The sequence below is a fragment of the Malaclemys terrapin genome, chromosome 11, assembly GCF_027887155.1.
Source record: "Malaclemys terrapin pileata isolate rMalTer1 chromosome 11, rMalTer1.hap1, whole genome shotgun sequence".
Lineage (NCBI taxonomy): Eukaryota > Metazoa > Chordata > Testudines > Emydidae > Malaclemys > Malaclemys terrapin.
The window spans coordinates 3,597,814-3,614,746 of NC_071515.1; the positions used below are offsets into that span (position 1 = coordinate 3,597,814).

General features: G+C 52.5%; 1 protein-coding gene across 4 annotated transcripts in view; it reads left to right on the forward strand.

Moving 5' to 3' along the window:
• COL18A1 (collagen type XVIII alpha 1 chain) overlaps positions 1 to 16,933 on the forward strand; it is a 251,422-nt gene that overhangs the window by 218,476 nt on the left and 16,013 nt on the right. For 3 of the 4 annotated variants that reach the window (XM_054044705.1, XM_054044702.1, XM_054044704.1), the window contains 10 exons: positions 3,317 to 3,379; positions 4,388 to 4,423; positions 5,126 to 5,215; positions 6,138 to 6,167; positions 6,302 to 6,328; positions 7,124 to 7,186; positions 8,861 to 8,935; positions 9,713 to 9,748; positions 12,281 to 12,334; positions 13,354 to 13,416. In XM_054044705.1, the coding sequence (XP_053900680.1) occupies positions 3,317 to 3,379; positions 4,388 to 4,423; positions 5,126 to 5,215; positions 6,138 to 6,167; positions 6,302 to 6,328; positions 7,124 to 7,186; positions 8,861 to 8,935; positions 9,713 to 9,748; positions 12,281 to 12,334; positions 13,354 to 13,416 (537 nt within the window). The remainder of the gene's footprint in view (positions 1 to 3,316; positions 3,380 to 4,387; positions 4,424 to 5,125; positions 5,216 to 6,137; positions 6,168 to 6,301; positions 6,329 to 7,123; positions 7,187 to 8,860; positions 8,936 to 9,712; positions 9,749 to 12,280; positions 12,335 to 13,353; positions 13,417 to 16,933) is intronic. The other variant, XM_054044703.1, reaches the window with a different exon arrangement.

A 16,933-nucleotide genomic window follows, 5' to 3' on the forward strand; every position in this document is an offset into this window, starting at 1 on the left:
TCAGCTACTGAGGCTTCAAACAGGGGCACTTTAGGCTGGAGGCAGCTAATTAGGAACAGGCTCCTCCATACAGGAACAGGCAGTGTCTGTATAAAGCCAGGTAACTGACTGCAGATGGGAGCTGGTGTTTGGGTAGGCTGCAGTCCCTCTGAGGGGAGGGAGTTGGAGGCTGGCAAACCCAGAGATGGGGGAAGTCAGATAGGTAGGAAGAAGCCCAGAGAAACAGCAGCAAGGCATAGGACTCTACCCGGACCGTGACTCCTTGTTACAGGGTCCCTGGACTAGAACCCAGTGTAGAGGGTGGGCCTGGGTTCCCCTACCAGCCACTGGGGTGTGGCCAGGGCATGGGAGACACCAGCCGGACAGTGGGTCTAGAAAGACTTTGAATTCACCGGAAGGGGAGGACCTTAGTGATCTGGCTGGAGGCTAAGCCATGAAGAGAAGACTGCCGATCCAGGAATGAGCGGGAGCCGCAGAGTGAGACAAGATGGGGGAAGACACCACTGGAGGGAGCGCGCAAGAGCTAATTCCCAGGACGGCCAGCAGGAGGTGCCGCAAGCAGTGAGCGAACACACTCTTACAAGTGCTATTCGCCAAATGCCAGAATTTTAATGTAGCTGGCCCAGACGATTGTATGACACAATGTCACGGGTAGTAGAGACACTGGCAGTGACAAAAGATAAGCATGTACAGGTTGGTATTGGACACTAGCCTTATCTATTCAAGAGTGATTGGCCTGTAAGTAAGTTCATGAGAGGTTGACATCAAGAATGTTTTATCACAGGAGTTGCTCCTCTACCAAGGCTCAGTGTAGCCTCAAGAAGCAACTGCAGACTGAGGTGTCAACTAGACATACTTCACAAGAAATCACCTGCTTGGTCATTGGCGGTTCCACAGTTCTTTGGATAGTTCACTGGCCAGCAGGTGGTATCATCAAGGACTTTATGACCAGTTTCAAAGTCTGCCTTGAGCACAAGCTAGCAGCATGTGATGTGTATCTTGTCTTTGGCAGGTACCAAGAATTCAGCACAAAGAGAGTCACAAGATCTAGCAGAGCTACAGAAACAAGCCGTGTGCATCTGTTGAGTATAAGCACACAGCTACCTCCTGTAACAAGGTGGTACCCACCTCTTGTGAGCACCTCCCTCAGTCTGTGGTGACCCCTGTTGCTGGTTTCTCAGGCGGTTTCGGTGACTGAGCCCTCCGGCCAAGTCTCACACACAGTCTGTGAGCTTTCAACAAAACAAAACCTCTTTAACTAATCACTGTGCTGCTACAGTTCCCTGGCCGACTCCCCCGCTCCAGCACCTTCACAAATGCTTCACCCTTACCTTACCGTAGGGCCGAAGTCCTTTCACTCAGTCCCAGCAGCCAGTGAGGACCTCTCTCTTGCTCCCCGAGTCCCTGCCAGCAACTGATCTGTCTGTGATCTTGCTGCTCCTTCTGCGAGCCCAGAACACAGTCCTCACTCCTCCAGCTCCAGGCAGCAACTGCCTGACTCTGTCTCTGCAGCTCCTTTTACATGGGTCTGCAACCCTCGGATTTGCTGCTCCCTGGAGCCTTTCTCTGATTGGCTGCCTCCTGCACAGTCTCTTTAGACCGCTTGGAGGGCTTCTCTACTGCTCTTTTTCTATGGCAGGTATGATAGGACCCTGTGGCCTACAGCAGGGACCTCTGGGTTTGGTACACTCTGTCACACCTCCACAGAAAATTGTCTTGATGGTTACTGAAAATAAGACACAATTGATAAGATTTGTAGAAAACTCATTCAAGACAAGAAGTTTAACGACCGACTCATACTAAAGCACAAACTAATCATCACAGGCAGAGATGGTAGCCCGATTGAAATAAACCAGGGAGATGCGGTGGTCAACGGAGAAGATATGGCCATCTCTCATGAGGAGGCCGACAGCATCCTTGTACAACAAATGGTGATGGTCACGAAAGAGGAACTGGTGGGAATATCCATGTTATCAGACGACACTGACGTATTTGTCTTGCTCTTGCACCATTACCGCAAACAGGGCACAGCATCTTTAGTGAGCATGGAACCCCCCAGTCCAAGGGAGAGCTGGACTAGACATGCATGCTACTGCTAATTAGAAACAGGCTCACCTTGTACCAGGGCTGTTAGCTGCCCATGCACTCAGGCTGGGATACAGTGGTTAACTTGGCAAGGCAATATGTTGACGATTGGGTGTGCTAGATGCTCCCTCTCTCTGCTGGGTGACATCAGTGCAGCAGAGCTTGGTGTCATTGAACTGGCAACCAAATTCGTGGCTGCCTGCTACAGACACTCAAATCGTGCCACCATGTCGGACACACGGCAGAAATCGGGCAGCAAAAATTGGCAAAGGCACCACCAGAGCTCACCTCCTTACCCCCAACAACCGAAGCATTTAAAGAAAATGGAAAATGAGCACATCTTCATGCGTGGGTGGGTAAAAGTGCTTGGAATCCATTAGGGATGGATCCGCGCAGACAAGTCTCTCCTTCCCAAAACCGTAGCAGACAGTGCCGTGCGTGCTCTCCGGATATTTTGAAGTTAAACAGCCGCTCTTGTGAGAGTGATGCACCTTGTACATCTATGAGATGCGTATGCAACCGCGCCAAACTGCCACGGACCATGTTCTGTCCAGGGCAGGGAGGTGTGGTGTGTAGCAATGACCTAACGAAATCAGCTTTAGCTTTGGGAGATCACAAGCCGTGACTTGTCTTACTCATCCTGGGGCACTCAGCTATAGTCTGAATGAGGGAGATCACTAGTATTCAGGTATAATGATTCCAACGTTAAGATTTTGGTTCAAATTATTCTTATTATTGAATATATTTATAATGGGCTGAATATTTTTCACATTAAAAGAGTGGTCGGTGTATCTAATGAAAATTGAGGGCTGCCGCGACTCCCCCCCCGTACCCCTGTGATTCAAACACATAGTTACTGATGGCTGTAGCAAGTGTTAAATACATGCATTTCATAGATTAGAACTTAATTTTGTATGCCCCAGATCACGCAAACTCTTACTGGTTCTGGGGGCAGGGGTGGCGAGGTGGAATGACAGGTCAATATTTCAAAATGCTCAACAGTGTCATCAGGCTGATTTGTAAAATGTGTGGTCTTGTGATACAGAATCCACCCGAAACCCTTATGTGGACCCTAGAGCAAGGTTGCCCAGAGTGGCTGCTGGGCTTAGGGGTTTGCCTAGAGCTGGGTGGGGCTCTGTGGCAGCCAGAATGCGATTCACACCCCCAAGGACCAGGGCTCTCCGTGCCGAAGGCAAAGTCTCAATGTGCCATGATTGTCTGTGTGTTCCAGGGGGACCACGGTGCTCCGGGTGTGGATGGGCGCCCAGGGCTGGAAGGTTTCCCAGGACCTCAGGTGAGTGTCGGGATTCCAGCTCCCTGACCCACCCTAACTGCTGTTTGTGGACTCTGAAGTCTGATATTCTTAGAGACCTGCCCAAGTGTTTGCTGGTTGCAGGTACAGCCCTCTTTAGACAGCAGGGCCTGGATTGTTCTCACAGCTATATACTGTTCTCACAGTACAGTTCAAGTGACACACACACATGTTCTGCTCCCCAGCGGCAAATGTCAGGTGTCCCTTGCCCTGTCATTGAAGTCCTCGCTGCGGACTGATAAAATGCATCTGAGTTGCTCTCCGTCAGCTGAGCAGACCTGCCTGGGCTGTTCACAGCCCGTCCCTGGCCATCGCTTCCCACCCCGGCCCGGTTCACATCTCTTCTACGTGCAGTCCAGAGAGTCCCATTCTGCTGTGATGTTTGGCCAGATTTCCGATTCCTTTTGGTGCCCTGCCCTGCCCCAGTGCAGAGTCTGCACTGGTGTATAAACTCCACTAGCAGATAACGGGGGGCATCTGCTGCTTTCCTGGGGACAGGCCAGGCCATGCCAAGAGGCAGGGGCATTCTCATCAGCAGAGATGCAGCTCCCGCTAGCCCAAGAAGGACTGTTTCACCCCATTTGGTTACCTCGTCAGGCTCAGCTCCTCCATTCATGGTTCATTCATGCGTCTCGCCTGTGTGATGGCGCCGTTCCCACCAGGGCTGTCCCTTGCTGCACAGTTGCTAATGGGAACAGCCTGGTAGCCACAGGAGACGTCCCGGGACATTTGAGCCTGTTCTGTCTCTTTGCTCTCTCTGGACCAGCTCCACTGCTGTTCCCTTGACGGCAGAGGCAGGACTAGTTTTCTCTGAAGTGAGCATTAGACACTCATAGGTACCAGAGCCTGCCCCTTCTACCTTGCTGGCACTTTGCAACTGGACGCCGGGAGTGTGGATTCAGAGGCCACCATAGCAAAGTGAAGATTGTGTGTTGTGTCTCTTTCCTGGGTGCGTAGGCGAGCAGCTCTCACTCTCACTTCTCATTGCAGGGACCCAAGGGTGACAAGGGCAGTCAGGGGGCTAAAGTGAGTACAGCGCTGGGTGCCGGGGCATGCTGCTGTTCTCTGGGGAGCCCTCAGGCGAGCACACGGAGCCACCTCCCCCAGCCCCTTGAGCTCTGTTCTGGTTCGGGAGGGGGGCGGGGGGGGCTGTGTGCGTATTTTGGTCCCTTGTTGATTCCGAACGGTGTCACATCCCTGCTTGGCTGGCTCCCTTCCTGCCATGCTGTCCAAGCTCAGCTTCTGGTCCATCAGCCTTTGGGCTGCTCTGAACGCCTGGGAGGAAGCCAGGCTTTCACAAAGCTCTGTCTCCACCCCCAGCTGCTCAGGCCACTGGGGGGACAGGGAGGGAGGGCTAGGATTGGGAGCCCAGCCCCATGAGGGTGCAGTTTGGGATCGGAGGCCTGGCGAGGTGGAGGGCGCGGTTTGGGCTCAGGGGCCCGTCACTGTGGGGGCAAGGTGGGGGAGGCATGGTCTGGGTTCAGGGCCTGGTCCCATGGGAGCAAGGTGGGGAGGCATGGTCTGGGCTCGGGGGCCCAGTGAGGGGCATGGTCTGGGCTCGGGGCCTGGGCCCACAGTTATGAGCGGTGGGGTGGGCTTGGGGGCTTGGGCCCATAGTTGCGAGGGGGGGCAGGCTTTGGGGGAGGGGCCCGCAGTTGCGAGAGGGGGCAGTGTGGGCTGAGGTTGGGTGCAGTAGGAAGGAAGCCTGCACTGAATTGTCTTTCTCAGGGTGAACGAGGCCAAGATGGAGTGGGCTCCCCAGGTCCCCCCGGGCTCCCTGGACCCCCGGGGCAGGTCACCTATGAGTTGGGTGAAGAGGTAAGGACGCGTCCCCCTGCGGCCTGCACTTCTGTCTCTGGGTCCCCTGGGCCCAGGCTGTTCTCAGCCTGTTCCCTCTCTACCCACACCCAGCTGCTATGTGCCAGTTCCTTCAGGTTTAGCACCAGGCTGAGCAGTGGCCTAGCACTGGGGAGTTACTATGGGCTGGTGTTGACCCTGGCTGGGGCCCCAGCGTCCCATGGCTCGTGCAGCTTGGAGCCGGGCTGCGCTTGGGTGCAGCTGTGTCACTGCTGGTGGGACTGGGCCAGGCTATGGAGCCGCTCCCTGGGGAAAGGCACATGTTTAACGTGGAGTAAAAGCCCCAAGCCTGAGAGCGCTCCCGCGGGCTGATACTCCTGTGAGTTCAGAGAGGCCGGCCCTGCAAGCGGGAAGGGCTGGAAGAGGAAAGAAGAGAGCGGAGGGTTTAGGCAAAGGGAAATCAGAGCTGGCTGGAGGTGAAACGCAGACAAATGGGAGCTAGACCAGGCCAGTGCTATAACTAAAAATACACCACAGGATCACGTCCCTCAATCTGCTGGCAATGCCCCTACTTATACAGCCCAAAATGCCGTTAGCCTTCTTGGCAACAAGGGCACACTGTTGACTCATATCCAGCTTCTCGTGCACTGTAACCCCTAGCTGATAAAAGCACGTCAGCGGGAGAGGGACTAAGTGGCGATAAATGGGAAAGGACCAACCCCATAAAACCCGAGTTTGGTTGGGGCATGTCACGCTGGGGAGAGGGCACGTCGCCCTTAGCAAGCAGAGCAGTGACCCTGAGCCAAAGCCCGCTGAAGTTTGTGCAAAGTTTCCTAATGGGTCAGCCCCTCCCTTGGCAGAGGGTCAGTTCTGGACATCGCTGAGGGAGGCAGGAGGAAGACGGCGAGGATCCGCGGTCTAATGTGTATCTTTTCCTTTTCAGAGAGCATTAGCTAGTTTGCCAGGCCCTGAGGTACATAGCCCTGAGCATCCCCCTGTCATTTGTCCAGCCAGCAGCCCCAGCAGTCCCCTTTGTGCATCAACCGTTTTACGCTTATCCCAGTGCCTGAGGGGAGAGAGTTTACAGGTGTCTGTTTCTTTCCTCAGGGCAGAGAAGGCCATGCTGGCTTCCCGGTGAGTAGCTTTAGGATTTTACTGAGAATGGGAAAGCGACCTGAGCCCCGTGCTGAGGAGCCCATGTCCCCGGTGGGAGCCTACACCGGATCCAGACACCCACCAATCCGGGGTGTTCACAGCCTGGACCTGGAGCTAAATGCTTAGTTCCTCTCTGAGCCAGATCCCCAGCTGGTGTAGACCAGGGTAGCCCCATTGGAGTCAAAGCCTGCGTACGCTGGCTGGGAATCTGGCCCCTTCACCCGCGAGACACCACCTCTGTCGGATGGCGGGGCAGGGTGTTTGTGGAGGCCTGCCTGTGAATGGGCCAGAGCGGAGGTTCATTTTCATTCCCGTCACTTTCAAGAGCTTTAAGATTTTTTTCAACACTGTCTGTGGAGACGTGTTTGCTACACAGGCTGTGCGAGACAAGCTGAGCTGTGCAGCACGTTTGCCTGCAGGAATACATTTTTTTTGGCCGAATACATTAAGTGCAAACTCCTGCCTGCCAAAGCAAGCAGGCTGCTGGTGAAGCAAGCTGCAAATGCCTTTTGTGGGCCTGAGCTTTCTAAGCCCTGGGAAGGCGTCTCCCTGCCTGCCCACTTGGGAGAAGTCATAGGTGCTGGAACTAGGGGTAATGGCTTGAAGTGGTTTCCATCATATCCCGGGTTTACGGTTTGGTTCGGTGGCTCTCAGCCCCCCCACTATACAAACTGTTCCAGCGCCCCTGCGGGAAGCCCACAGGACTGGAAGTAAAGGAGTGTCCTGCATCACTACACTGTCTTCATGGCTATTCCTCCCTGCTTCCATTTGCAGGGCCCAGTGGGACCTAAAGGAGACCCGGGAGACCCAGGTTTCCCAGGCACTCCAGGACCAAAGGTAGGACGGCCTGTCTGCTTGTCTCTGTCCCCCGTGCTCAATGGGTGATTTTGATTTGTGGCGATGTGATGTTCCCTGTCTACGAAGTTCCTGCTCTCTGGCTCCCAGCCCCACTGACAGGTCCTTGCCAGCTCCCAGTTCATAGTGGAAGGGACCATACACAGTCGTGTCACAGCACTGACCTCAGACTCCTTTAGCCCTGTGGGGCGTGGAAATTCATATTGGTTCAGGTACCTGAGGCCACCGTGCTGGCGGCCGTCACTCTGTGAGATGTCACCAGATCCCAGGAGAGTAATAGGACAGCAGCTGTGCTCCTTCCAGCAGCTGGGTACCAGGGAATCCAGCGGTCACACACTCTGCCAGGGGAACGAATTGAATGAGAGAAATGCCAGGTGTAAAATCACCTGCTGGCTTATCCCATCCCTCCATCCCCACTGCTGCTGCAGGACTGCTCCCTGCTGCCTTTTGTGGAGTTGTTTTAAATGTCTCCAGTCGTGGGGTTTCCATGATGCCTTGAGAAGCCCCAGCTTGGCTCAGGGAGCTCTCGCCATGCTAGCTCTGTCCCCTCGTGCTCACAAACTGAGCTATGCGATGCTGGGAGGCATAGACGGGAATCTCGAGTAGGAGCAGAGAGATTGTTTTACCTCTTTCAGAGTAACAGCCGTGATATGCATCCGAAGAAGTGGGCTGTAGTCCACGAAAGCTTATGCTCTAATAAATTTGTTAGTCTCTAAGGTGCCACAAGTACTCCTGTTCTTGTTTTACCTCTGTAGTTGGCACTGGTGCTGCTGCCAGACTGTGTCTAGGTCTGGTGCCCACAATTCAGGAAGGATGTTGATAAAGTGGAGAGGGGTCAGAGAAGAGCCACAAGAATGCTTAAAAGATTAGAAAACCTGCCTTCGAGTGATAGACTCATGGAGCTCAATCTCGTTAATTTAAAGACAAGGTTAAGGGGTGACTTGATTACCTGGGGAACAAAACATAAGACATGGGGAACAAATACTAATCTAGCCAAGAAAGGTCTAACAGGGTCCAATGGCTGGAAGTTGAAGCCGGACAAATCAGATGGGAAAATAAGGTGTAAATTTTTAACCATTACAGCAATTAACCATTGGAACAGCTTACCAAGGGCCATGAATTTTCCATCACTGGCACTTCTTAAATCCAGATTGGATGTTTGTCGACAAACTCTGCTCTAAGGATTATTGTGGGGCAGGTCTCTGGCCTGTGCTGTACAGGAGCTCCGACTGGATGATGACAGTGGTCTCTTCTGACCTTAGAATCTATGAGTAATTTGTGCCATTATTTTTCATTAGCCCAGTCTTTAGCAATGACACTTTACTAAGGTAAGCTGTGCTCTCCCACGCTGGGAGCCCAGAGAGATGGTGGAGAAGCAAAGGAAAGGGACAGAAGTCCCCATCCGTTTGTCAGCCGTACCTCTCTTAGGTCACAGTCTGCTCTTGGGCAGTGCAGCAGAGCACCGCCCCATCCAGGGTGAGTCCACAGCCAGAGCGTAGCCCTCTGGGCTTGTATTTAACTGTTAGAGAAACTCTGAGAGCAGCTCTCCCTTGCTGCCTGGGCAGCCGCGGCGAGCCGTGGGAAGGCAGCTGTTGTTTGGGCAAGGGCTGGGTTGTGTCTCTTCTGACTCCTGCGTGTTTTATCTCCTGCTGGAAGGGTGAGAAAGGAGAGCCTGGAGCGATCATCGGCCCAGATGGGACGGGCATCTCAGCTGGCACGAAAGGAGACAAGGTCACGCGCTGACTCGGGCTCTCGTCGGGCCTGCTTTGGGTGCTCACCCAGCGTTGGGCGCCCCGGTGCAGGGTGGAGCACCACGCCCTGGGAAGTGGGGGGTACCTGGCTCCAGGGCAGGGCATGCTCAGGGCAAACCTGCCGCTTCACATGAAGGTTTATCTGCCTCTGGGGGGCAGTGTGTACACTGAGCAGCCGGGGGATGCAGTGAGGGCTCACACCCAGCCTGGGGAATTGGGGCTGCAACAACTGGCCATGACTCACTGCACTGGCCTACATTGCTCTGTCCCTGCGCCCATCTCCTTCCGATGCTCACCCCCGCCCCCACACGCGCACACACCTCATTCCGATGCTCAGCCAGGGCACCAAGCCGTCCCTGCCCTTCGGCCCCCACAGCTGCCAGGGCCGAACCTGCCGAGGGAGGTCAGCTCATTGCGGGAGCGAGGAGAGTTCGAGGCTGGCTCATGGTTAGGGAGGTTGCAAGGCAATCGGGTGTGTTGTCGACAACATGGACATAATTCCCCAAATGTCCCAGGGTGTTGGTGGTACGTGAGCACTGGGAAAGGCCACTTCCTAGTCACTTGCCTGCAAGAGCTGTTAGCAGGCTGTGCTCAGTGTGGGCGGTGCTGGGGACTACATGGCCGGCACAGCAGCGGCACCCCGAGATGGGGAGGTAACGTCAGCATGGGGGTGATGGAGAAATGGCCCCAGGAAGAGATTGTGGGATGGCCACATGTGCATCCTAATGCTAATTCTTTTCCTGTTCTTTGCACACAGGGTGAGCAGGGGCTGGTGGGACCCATGGGCCCAGCAGTAAGTTAGCACCTACATCTTTCTAACATTCTGTCAATAAGGGATGGCTTTTCACGCCCTCTGGGTGACAGGTGTTCACTACAACGGGGGGTCGCGCACACAGATTGTGTGTTCAGGGGGATGGTCTTCATACTCCAAGAGCAGTCTCCTTTCGTCTTGCTCAGAACTGGTTTGAGAGGTACCGAAGTGGGATCTGCAACGGAAACGCCAGCCCAAATGGGCGGTGCTCAGAGCAAGTGCTCATTCGCAAGCACTCGCATGGGGCAGTCGGCCAGAGGAGCCAAGGGTTTGGCAAACCCCAGAGCTTGTTCTGGAGCCCTTCTGACTCTCTAGCCAGGGTCCAATTGCCAGGAGCAGGCGTGTGGCCTCTGACCCAGATGTCTGTGGATCGGTGCTGAGCAATGCACTATCTGAGCTGCAGGAAAGGCCCAGCTGTCATGGACAGGAGAGCTAGAGGTGGCTAGAGGCAAAAAGGCATCTTTTTAAAATTTGGAAGTCAGATCCTAGTGAGGAAAATAGAAAAGAGCATAAACTCTGGTACATCCAATGTAAAAGTATAATATGACAGACCAAGAAAGAATTTGAGGATCAACTAGCTAAGAACACAAAAACTAACAGCAACAAAATTTTAAGTACATCAGAAACAGGAGGCCTGCCAAATAGGCAGTGAGGCCACTAGGTGATGGAGAGACTAAAGGAGCATTCAAGGAAGACAAGGCTATTTGGAGAAGCTAAATAAATTATTTGCATACATTTTCACCCTAGAGGATGTGAGAGAGATTCCCACACCCAAGCCCGGAAAATTGTTTGAAACTATAGTAAAGAACAAGATTGTCAGACACATAGATGAACATAATTTGTTGGGGAAGAGTCAACATGGTTTTTGTAAAGGGAAATCATGCCTCACCACTCTACTAGAATTCTTTGAGGGGGTCAACAAGCATGTGGACAAGGGGGATCCAGTGGATATAGTGTACTTAGATTTTCAGAAAGCCTGTGACAAGGTCCCTCATCAAAGACTCTTAAGCAAAGTAAGCTGTCCTGGGATAAGAGGGAAGGTCCTCTCATGGATTGGTAACTGGTTAAAAGATGGGAACCAAAGGGTAGGAATAAATGGGCAGTTTTCAGAATGGAGAGAGATAAGTAGTTGTGTCCCCCAGGGGTCTGTTCTGGGACCAGCCCTATTCAAAATATTCATGTGTGATCTGGAAAAAGGGGTAAATAGTGAGGTGGCAAAATTGGCAAATGATACAAAATTACTCAAGATAGTTAAGTCCAAAGCAAACTGCAAAGAGTTACAAAGGCATCTCACAAAACTGGTTGACTGGGTGACAAAATGGTAGGTGAAATTCAATGTTGAAAAGTGCAAAGTAATGCACATAAGAAAAAATAATCCCAACTATATATATAAAATGTTGGGGTCTAAATTAGCTGCTACCACTCAAGAAAGAGATCTTGGAGTCATTGTGGGTAGTTTTCGGAGAACATCCACTCAATGTGCAGCAGCAGTCAAAAAAAGTTAACAGAATATTAGGAACCATTAGAAAAATGATGGATAATAAAACAGAAAATGTCATAATCGTAGAATATCAGGGTTGGAATGGACCTCAGGAGGTCATCTAGTCCAACCCCCCTGCTCAAAGCAGGACCAATCCCCAACTAAATCATCCCAGCCAGGGCTTCGTCAAGCCTGACTTTAAAAACCTCTAAGGAAGGAGATTCCACCAAATGCCACTGTATAAATCCATGGTATACCCACACCTGGAATACTGTGTGCAGTTCTGGTCACCCCATCTCAAAAAAGATATCAGAATTAGAAAAGGTGCAGAGAAAGGCCACAGACATGACTAGGGGTATGGAACAGCTTTCATATGAGGAGAGATTAAAAAGACTGGTACTGTTCAGAAATGACTGAAGTGGGGGATATGACAGAGATCTATAAAATCATGAATGATGCGAATAAAGTGCATAGGGAAGTGTTATTTACCCCTTCACATAACACAAGAACCAGGGGTCACCCAATGAAATTAATAGGCAGCAAGTTTAAAACAAAAGGCAGTACTTCTTCACACAATGCACAGTCAACCTGTGGAACTCATTGCCAGGGGATGTTGTAAAGACTAAAAGTATAACTGAACAAAAGAACTAGATCAGTTCATGGAGGATGGGTCCGTCAATGGTTATTAGTTAAGATGGTCAGAGACGTGACCCCGCACTCTGGGTGTCCCTAAACCTCTGACTGCCAGAAGCACCTGGCTCTGGCCATGGTTGGAAGACAGACTACTGGGCTGAATGTACTATCAGTGTGACCCAGTATGGCCATTCTGATGTACTTAGTAATGCACAGAGCCAGGAGGTGTATGCTGAGGACACTGGAATGAAGCATGGCATGACCAGGCTTTTCCACTCCAGTGTCCTTTGTCCTTCGTAGCACAGAGCCAGCTGCACCGCTTACCCCTCTGTTTCTGCCCGTGTTGTCCCTGCATGGGTGTTCAGACTGAGTGTGTATTCCTTTCCTGCTCTCCCTTTTAGGGCCCGCATGGGCGACCTGGACAGAAGGGGGAAATCGGCTTTCCTGGCAGACCGGTAAGAACTTCTCTTAGCTCGTCTCTGGTTTGTTCCCTGGGTGAGCTGGGTCTGGTGCTCCCATTGCCTGCCTGGCTGCAGGAAGTGGAGACACCCCCATGCTGAGGCTAATAGGGAACACTGGCGATGCTGCAAGCTTGGTCAGCTGGAGAGCTCTCGCTGTGCTTGTGTTTTCACCAGATGCTCACAAGCTGAGCCATTGTTATCCTGGGATACATAAACAGGGCAGTCTTGAGTGGGAGGAGAGAGGTAATTTTGCCTCTGTATTTGGCACTGGTGCGAACGGTGCTGGAATCCCGTGTCCGGTGCTGGTGCCCACAATTCAGGAAGGATGTCGATAAAGTGGAGAGGGGTCAGAGAAGAGCCACAAGAATGATGAAAGGGTTAGAAAACCTGCCTTCGAGTGATAGACGCAAGGAGCTCAATCTATGTAGCTTACCAAAGAGAAGGTTAAGGGGTGACTTGATCACGATCTATAAGTGCCTACATGGGGAACAAATATTTAATAACTGGCTCTTCAGTCTAGCAGAGAAAAGCTCTAACACACTCCCATGGCTGGAAGTTGAAGCCAGATAAATTCAGACTGGAAATAAGGTGTACATTTATAACAGTGATAGTAATTAACCACTGGAACGATTTACCAAGGGTTGCGGTGGATTCTCAATCACTGACAATTTTTAAACCAACGTCGGCTGTTTTTCTAAGAGCTCTGCTCTGGGAATGACTGTGGGGCAGGTCTCTGGGCTGTGCTGTACTGTACAGGAGCTCGAACTGGATGGTCACAGCACTGGTCAGTAGAACTACATGAACTGGTAGAGCTTGGGGGCTCGCAAACGTCTCCAATTCATTGAGGGCATTTTCCCTTCTGCTTTAGCGAGAGGAGTGCTGCCTAAGAAAGCCCTCCTCGGGTGCAGTGTGTGGTGGTGTGCCATCAGCCGGAGTCGGCACAGCTGTGGGACTGAGCAGTGTTTATAATAAGTTACTGCATTCTGAACCCTTGGCTTGATGTTTGTCTACAGGGTCGTCCCAGCATGAATGGGCTGAAGGGCGAGAAAGGGGACCCCGGAGGGCTTGGCTTGCAGGTGAGTGCCCCTGAGGACAATGGCATGCCGGAGGTGCTGCAGCTGGCTTTGGCAATGGCCTGCCGCGTTGCCCGGGCACTGTGCAGAGGGAGAGTCCCTACCCAGAGAGCCAACTGCCATAGCATAGAGAAGAGGCACCACACAGGTTTAATGAGTGAGAGGAGAGGGTTGGGCTGGAGGGTGGACGGAGGGCAGGGATGCTGGCAGGAGCAGCCCAGGGTGGAAAAAGTTTTCAGTGTCCCGCGACCCCCATAGAACCCAAAAAACCCCACAGCCAGCCAATCAGAGTGGAGGTGACGGATTGTACTGTGGTGATGACCCCTGGATGTTGGCGGCCAGGGCATCCGCCCCATCCTTAGAGATGGCCCTGGGCGCCGGGGAGAGGGCTGGGCTGGGGGGGACGGGAACACGCTTGTGCCCAAGTTGTCGGCGTGGAGCATGGTTTGCTTTGTTAAAGGAAACAGGCACGCAGGCCGGGGCAGCCGTCCCCACTTGTCCCAGCCTAGCTACTGCTGTGTAGGCTCCAGGAGCGGAGGGCCCTGAGGGAAACAGCCGTCAGTCACGGGCGCTCTGCTACTGTCCCCGCCTCACCGACACACTATTGGGCACTGCGTGGCATGTCCCAGCAGAGAGCTAGCCCTGGGCAGAGGGCAGGGGGGAAGGGAGCCGTGATGAATGCCAATGGCCGACTGAAACCCTCGGTCACCCTTCGCTGCCACTGCCACCTGCTCTGGCTTCCCGAGGCCCAGCTCCCCACCATGCTCCGCCTGTGCGGCAGCTTCCCTGCTCCTGGCCACGCTGTGCCCATCTCCAGCCTGCCTGGCAGGCAGGGTTCACTGCTGCTGCCTATATTCAAAAGCCTCCATGCACTGGCTCACAACCCCTGCTTCTCCTTGCTCTGCTCTGTTGGCACCAGCCTCGACCTTCCTCTCCTGTGGGCCCTCCAAGAGAGTTGGCCCCCCTCAGCCACACTGGCTGCCGTATCTGCTCTGATTGCCCAGCGAACATGTGCGTTCTCCCTCCCCTAGCCCCACCCCCAGTGCCTTTCTCCATGCCCGTGTTTGTGGTGCAGTGTGGATGAAGGTGCTGTGACTGTAAGTCTGCACTGACGTTGGCAGCCTCAGGGATTTGGGTACCTGACTTGAGAGACGCCCCCCAAGAGCCTGATTCTCAGAGGGACTGAGCTCCCCACCACTCCCAGTGACCCTAGCGCAGCCCCTCTGAAAACCAGGTCTTCAGTGTCTCTGGGCATTCAGGGGCAGAGGTGTCCAGGTGCTTCTGGAGATGTGGGTGTCTGCGTACAGCTGTATTGGGCAGAGACCCACAGCGAGGGTCTTGGTTAGTTTGCGGAGGAGTAAGCCCCTCAGGCTGACTGCATGAGTCCAACCTCGTGAAGGGAGAACTGGAAGTTCTGCCACAGTCAAGGAACTATGATGTGATTGGAATAACAGAGACTTGGTGGGATAACTCACATGACTGGAGCACTGTCATGGATGGATATAAACTGTTCAGGCAGGGCAGAAAAGGTGGAGGAGTTGCATTGTATGTAAGAGAGCAGTTATGACTGTTCAGAGCTCCTATGAAACTGCAGAAAAACCTGAGAGTCTCTGGATTAAGTTTAGAAGTGTGAGCAACAAGGGTGATGTTGTGGTGGGAGTCTGCTATAGACCACCAGACCAGGGGGATGAGGTGGACGAGGCTTTCTTCCGGCAACTAACAGAAGTTACTAGATCACAGGCCCTGGTTCTCATGGGAGACTTCAATCACTCCGATATCTGCTGGGAGAGCAATACAGTGGTGCACAGACTATCCAGGAAGTTTTTGGAAAGTGTAGGGGACAATTTCCTGGTGCAAGTGCTGGAGGAACCAACTAGGGGCAGAGCTCTTCTTGACCTGCTGCTCACAAACAGGAAGAATTAGTGGGGAAGCAAAAGTGGATGGGAACCTGGGATGCAGTGACCATAAGATGGTCGAGTTCAGGATCCTGACACAAGGAAGAAAGGAGAGCAGCAAAATATGGACCCTGGACTTCAGAAAAGCAGACTTTGACTCCCTCAGGGAACTGATGGGCAGGATGCCCTGGGAGAATAACATGAGGGGGAAAGGGGTCCAGGAGAGCTGGCTGTATTTTAAAGAATCCTTATTGAGGTTGCAGGAACAAACCATCCCGATGTGTAGAAAGAATAGCAAATATGGTAGGTGACCAGCTTGGCTTAACAGTGAAATCCTTGCTGATCTTAAACGCAAAAAAGAAGCTTACAAGAAGTGGAAGATTGGACAAATGACCAGGGAGGAGTATAAAAATATTGCAGGCATGCAGGAGTGAAATAAGGAAGGCCAAATCACACTTGAAGTTGCAGCTAGCAAGGGATGTTAAGAGTAACAAGAAGGGTTTCTACAGGTATGTTGGCAACAAGAAGAAGCTCAGGGAAAGTGTGGGCCCCTTACTGAATGAGGGAGGCAACCTAGTGACAGAGCACGCGGAAAAAGCGAATGTACTCAATGCTTTTTTGCCTCTGTCTTCACGAACAAGGTCAGCTCCCAGACTACTGCACTGGGCAGCACAGTATGGGGAGAAGGTGACCAGCCCTTTGTGGAGAAAGAAGTGGTTCGGGACTATTTAGAAAAGCTGGATGAGCACAAGTCCAAGGGGCCGGATGCGCTGCATCCGAGGGTGCTAAAGAGTTGGCAGATGTGATTGCAGAGTCATTGGCCATTATCTTTGAAAACTCATGGCGATCGGGGGAGGTCCCGGATGACTGGAAAAAGTCTAATGTGTAGTGCCCATCTTTAAAAAAAGGGAAGGAGGAGGATCTGGGGAATTACAGGCCAGTCAGCCTCACCTCAGTCCCTGGAAAAATCATGGAGCAAGTCCTCAAGAAATCAATTCTGATGCACTTAGAGGATAGGAAAGTGATCAGGAACAGTCAGCATGGATTCACCAAGGGCAAGTCATGCCTGACTAACCTAATTGCCTTCTATGAGGAGATAAGTGGCTCTGTGGATGAGGGGAAAGCAGTGGACGTGTTATTCCTTGACTTTAGCAAAGCTTTTGATACGGTCTCCCACAGTATTCTTGCAGGCAAGTTAAAGAAGTATGGTCTGGATGAATGGACTATAAGGTGGATAGAAAGCTGGCTAGATCGTCGGGCTCAACAGGTAGTGATCAATGGCTCCATGTCTAGCTGGCAGCCGGTATCAAGTGGAGTGCCCCAAGGGTTTTGTTCAATATCTTCATTAATGATCTGGAGGATGGCGTGGACTGCACCCTCAGCAAGTTTGCAGATGACACTAAACTGGGAGGTAGATATGCTGGAGGGTAGGGATAGGATACAGAGGGACCTAGACAAATTAGAGGATTGGGCCAAAAGAAATCTGATGCGATTCAACAAGGACAAGTGCAGAGTCCTGCACTTAGGACAGAAGAATCCCATGCACTGTTACAGCCTAGGGACCAAGGGTTAGGCAGCAGTTCTGCAGAAAAGGACCTAGGGGTTACAGTGGTCGAGAAGCTGGA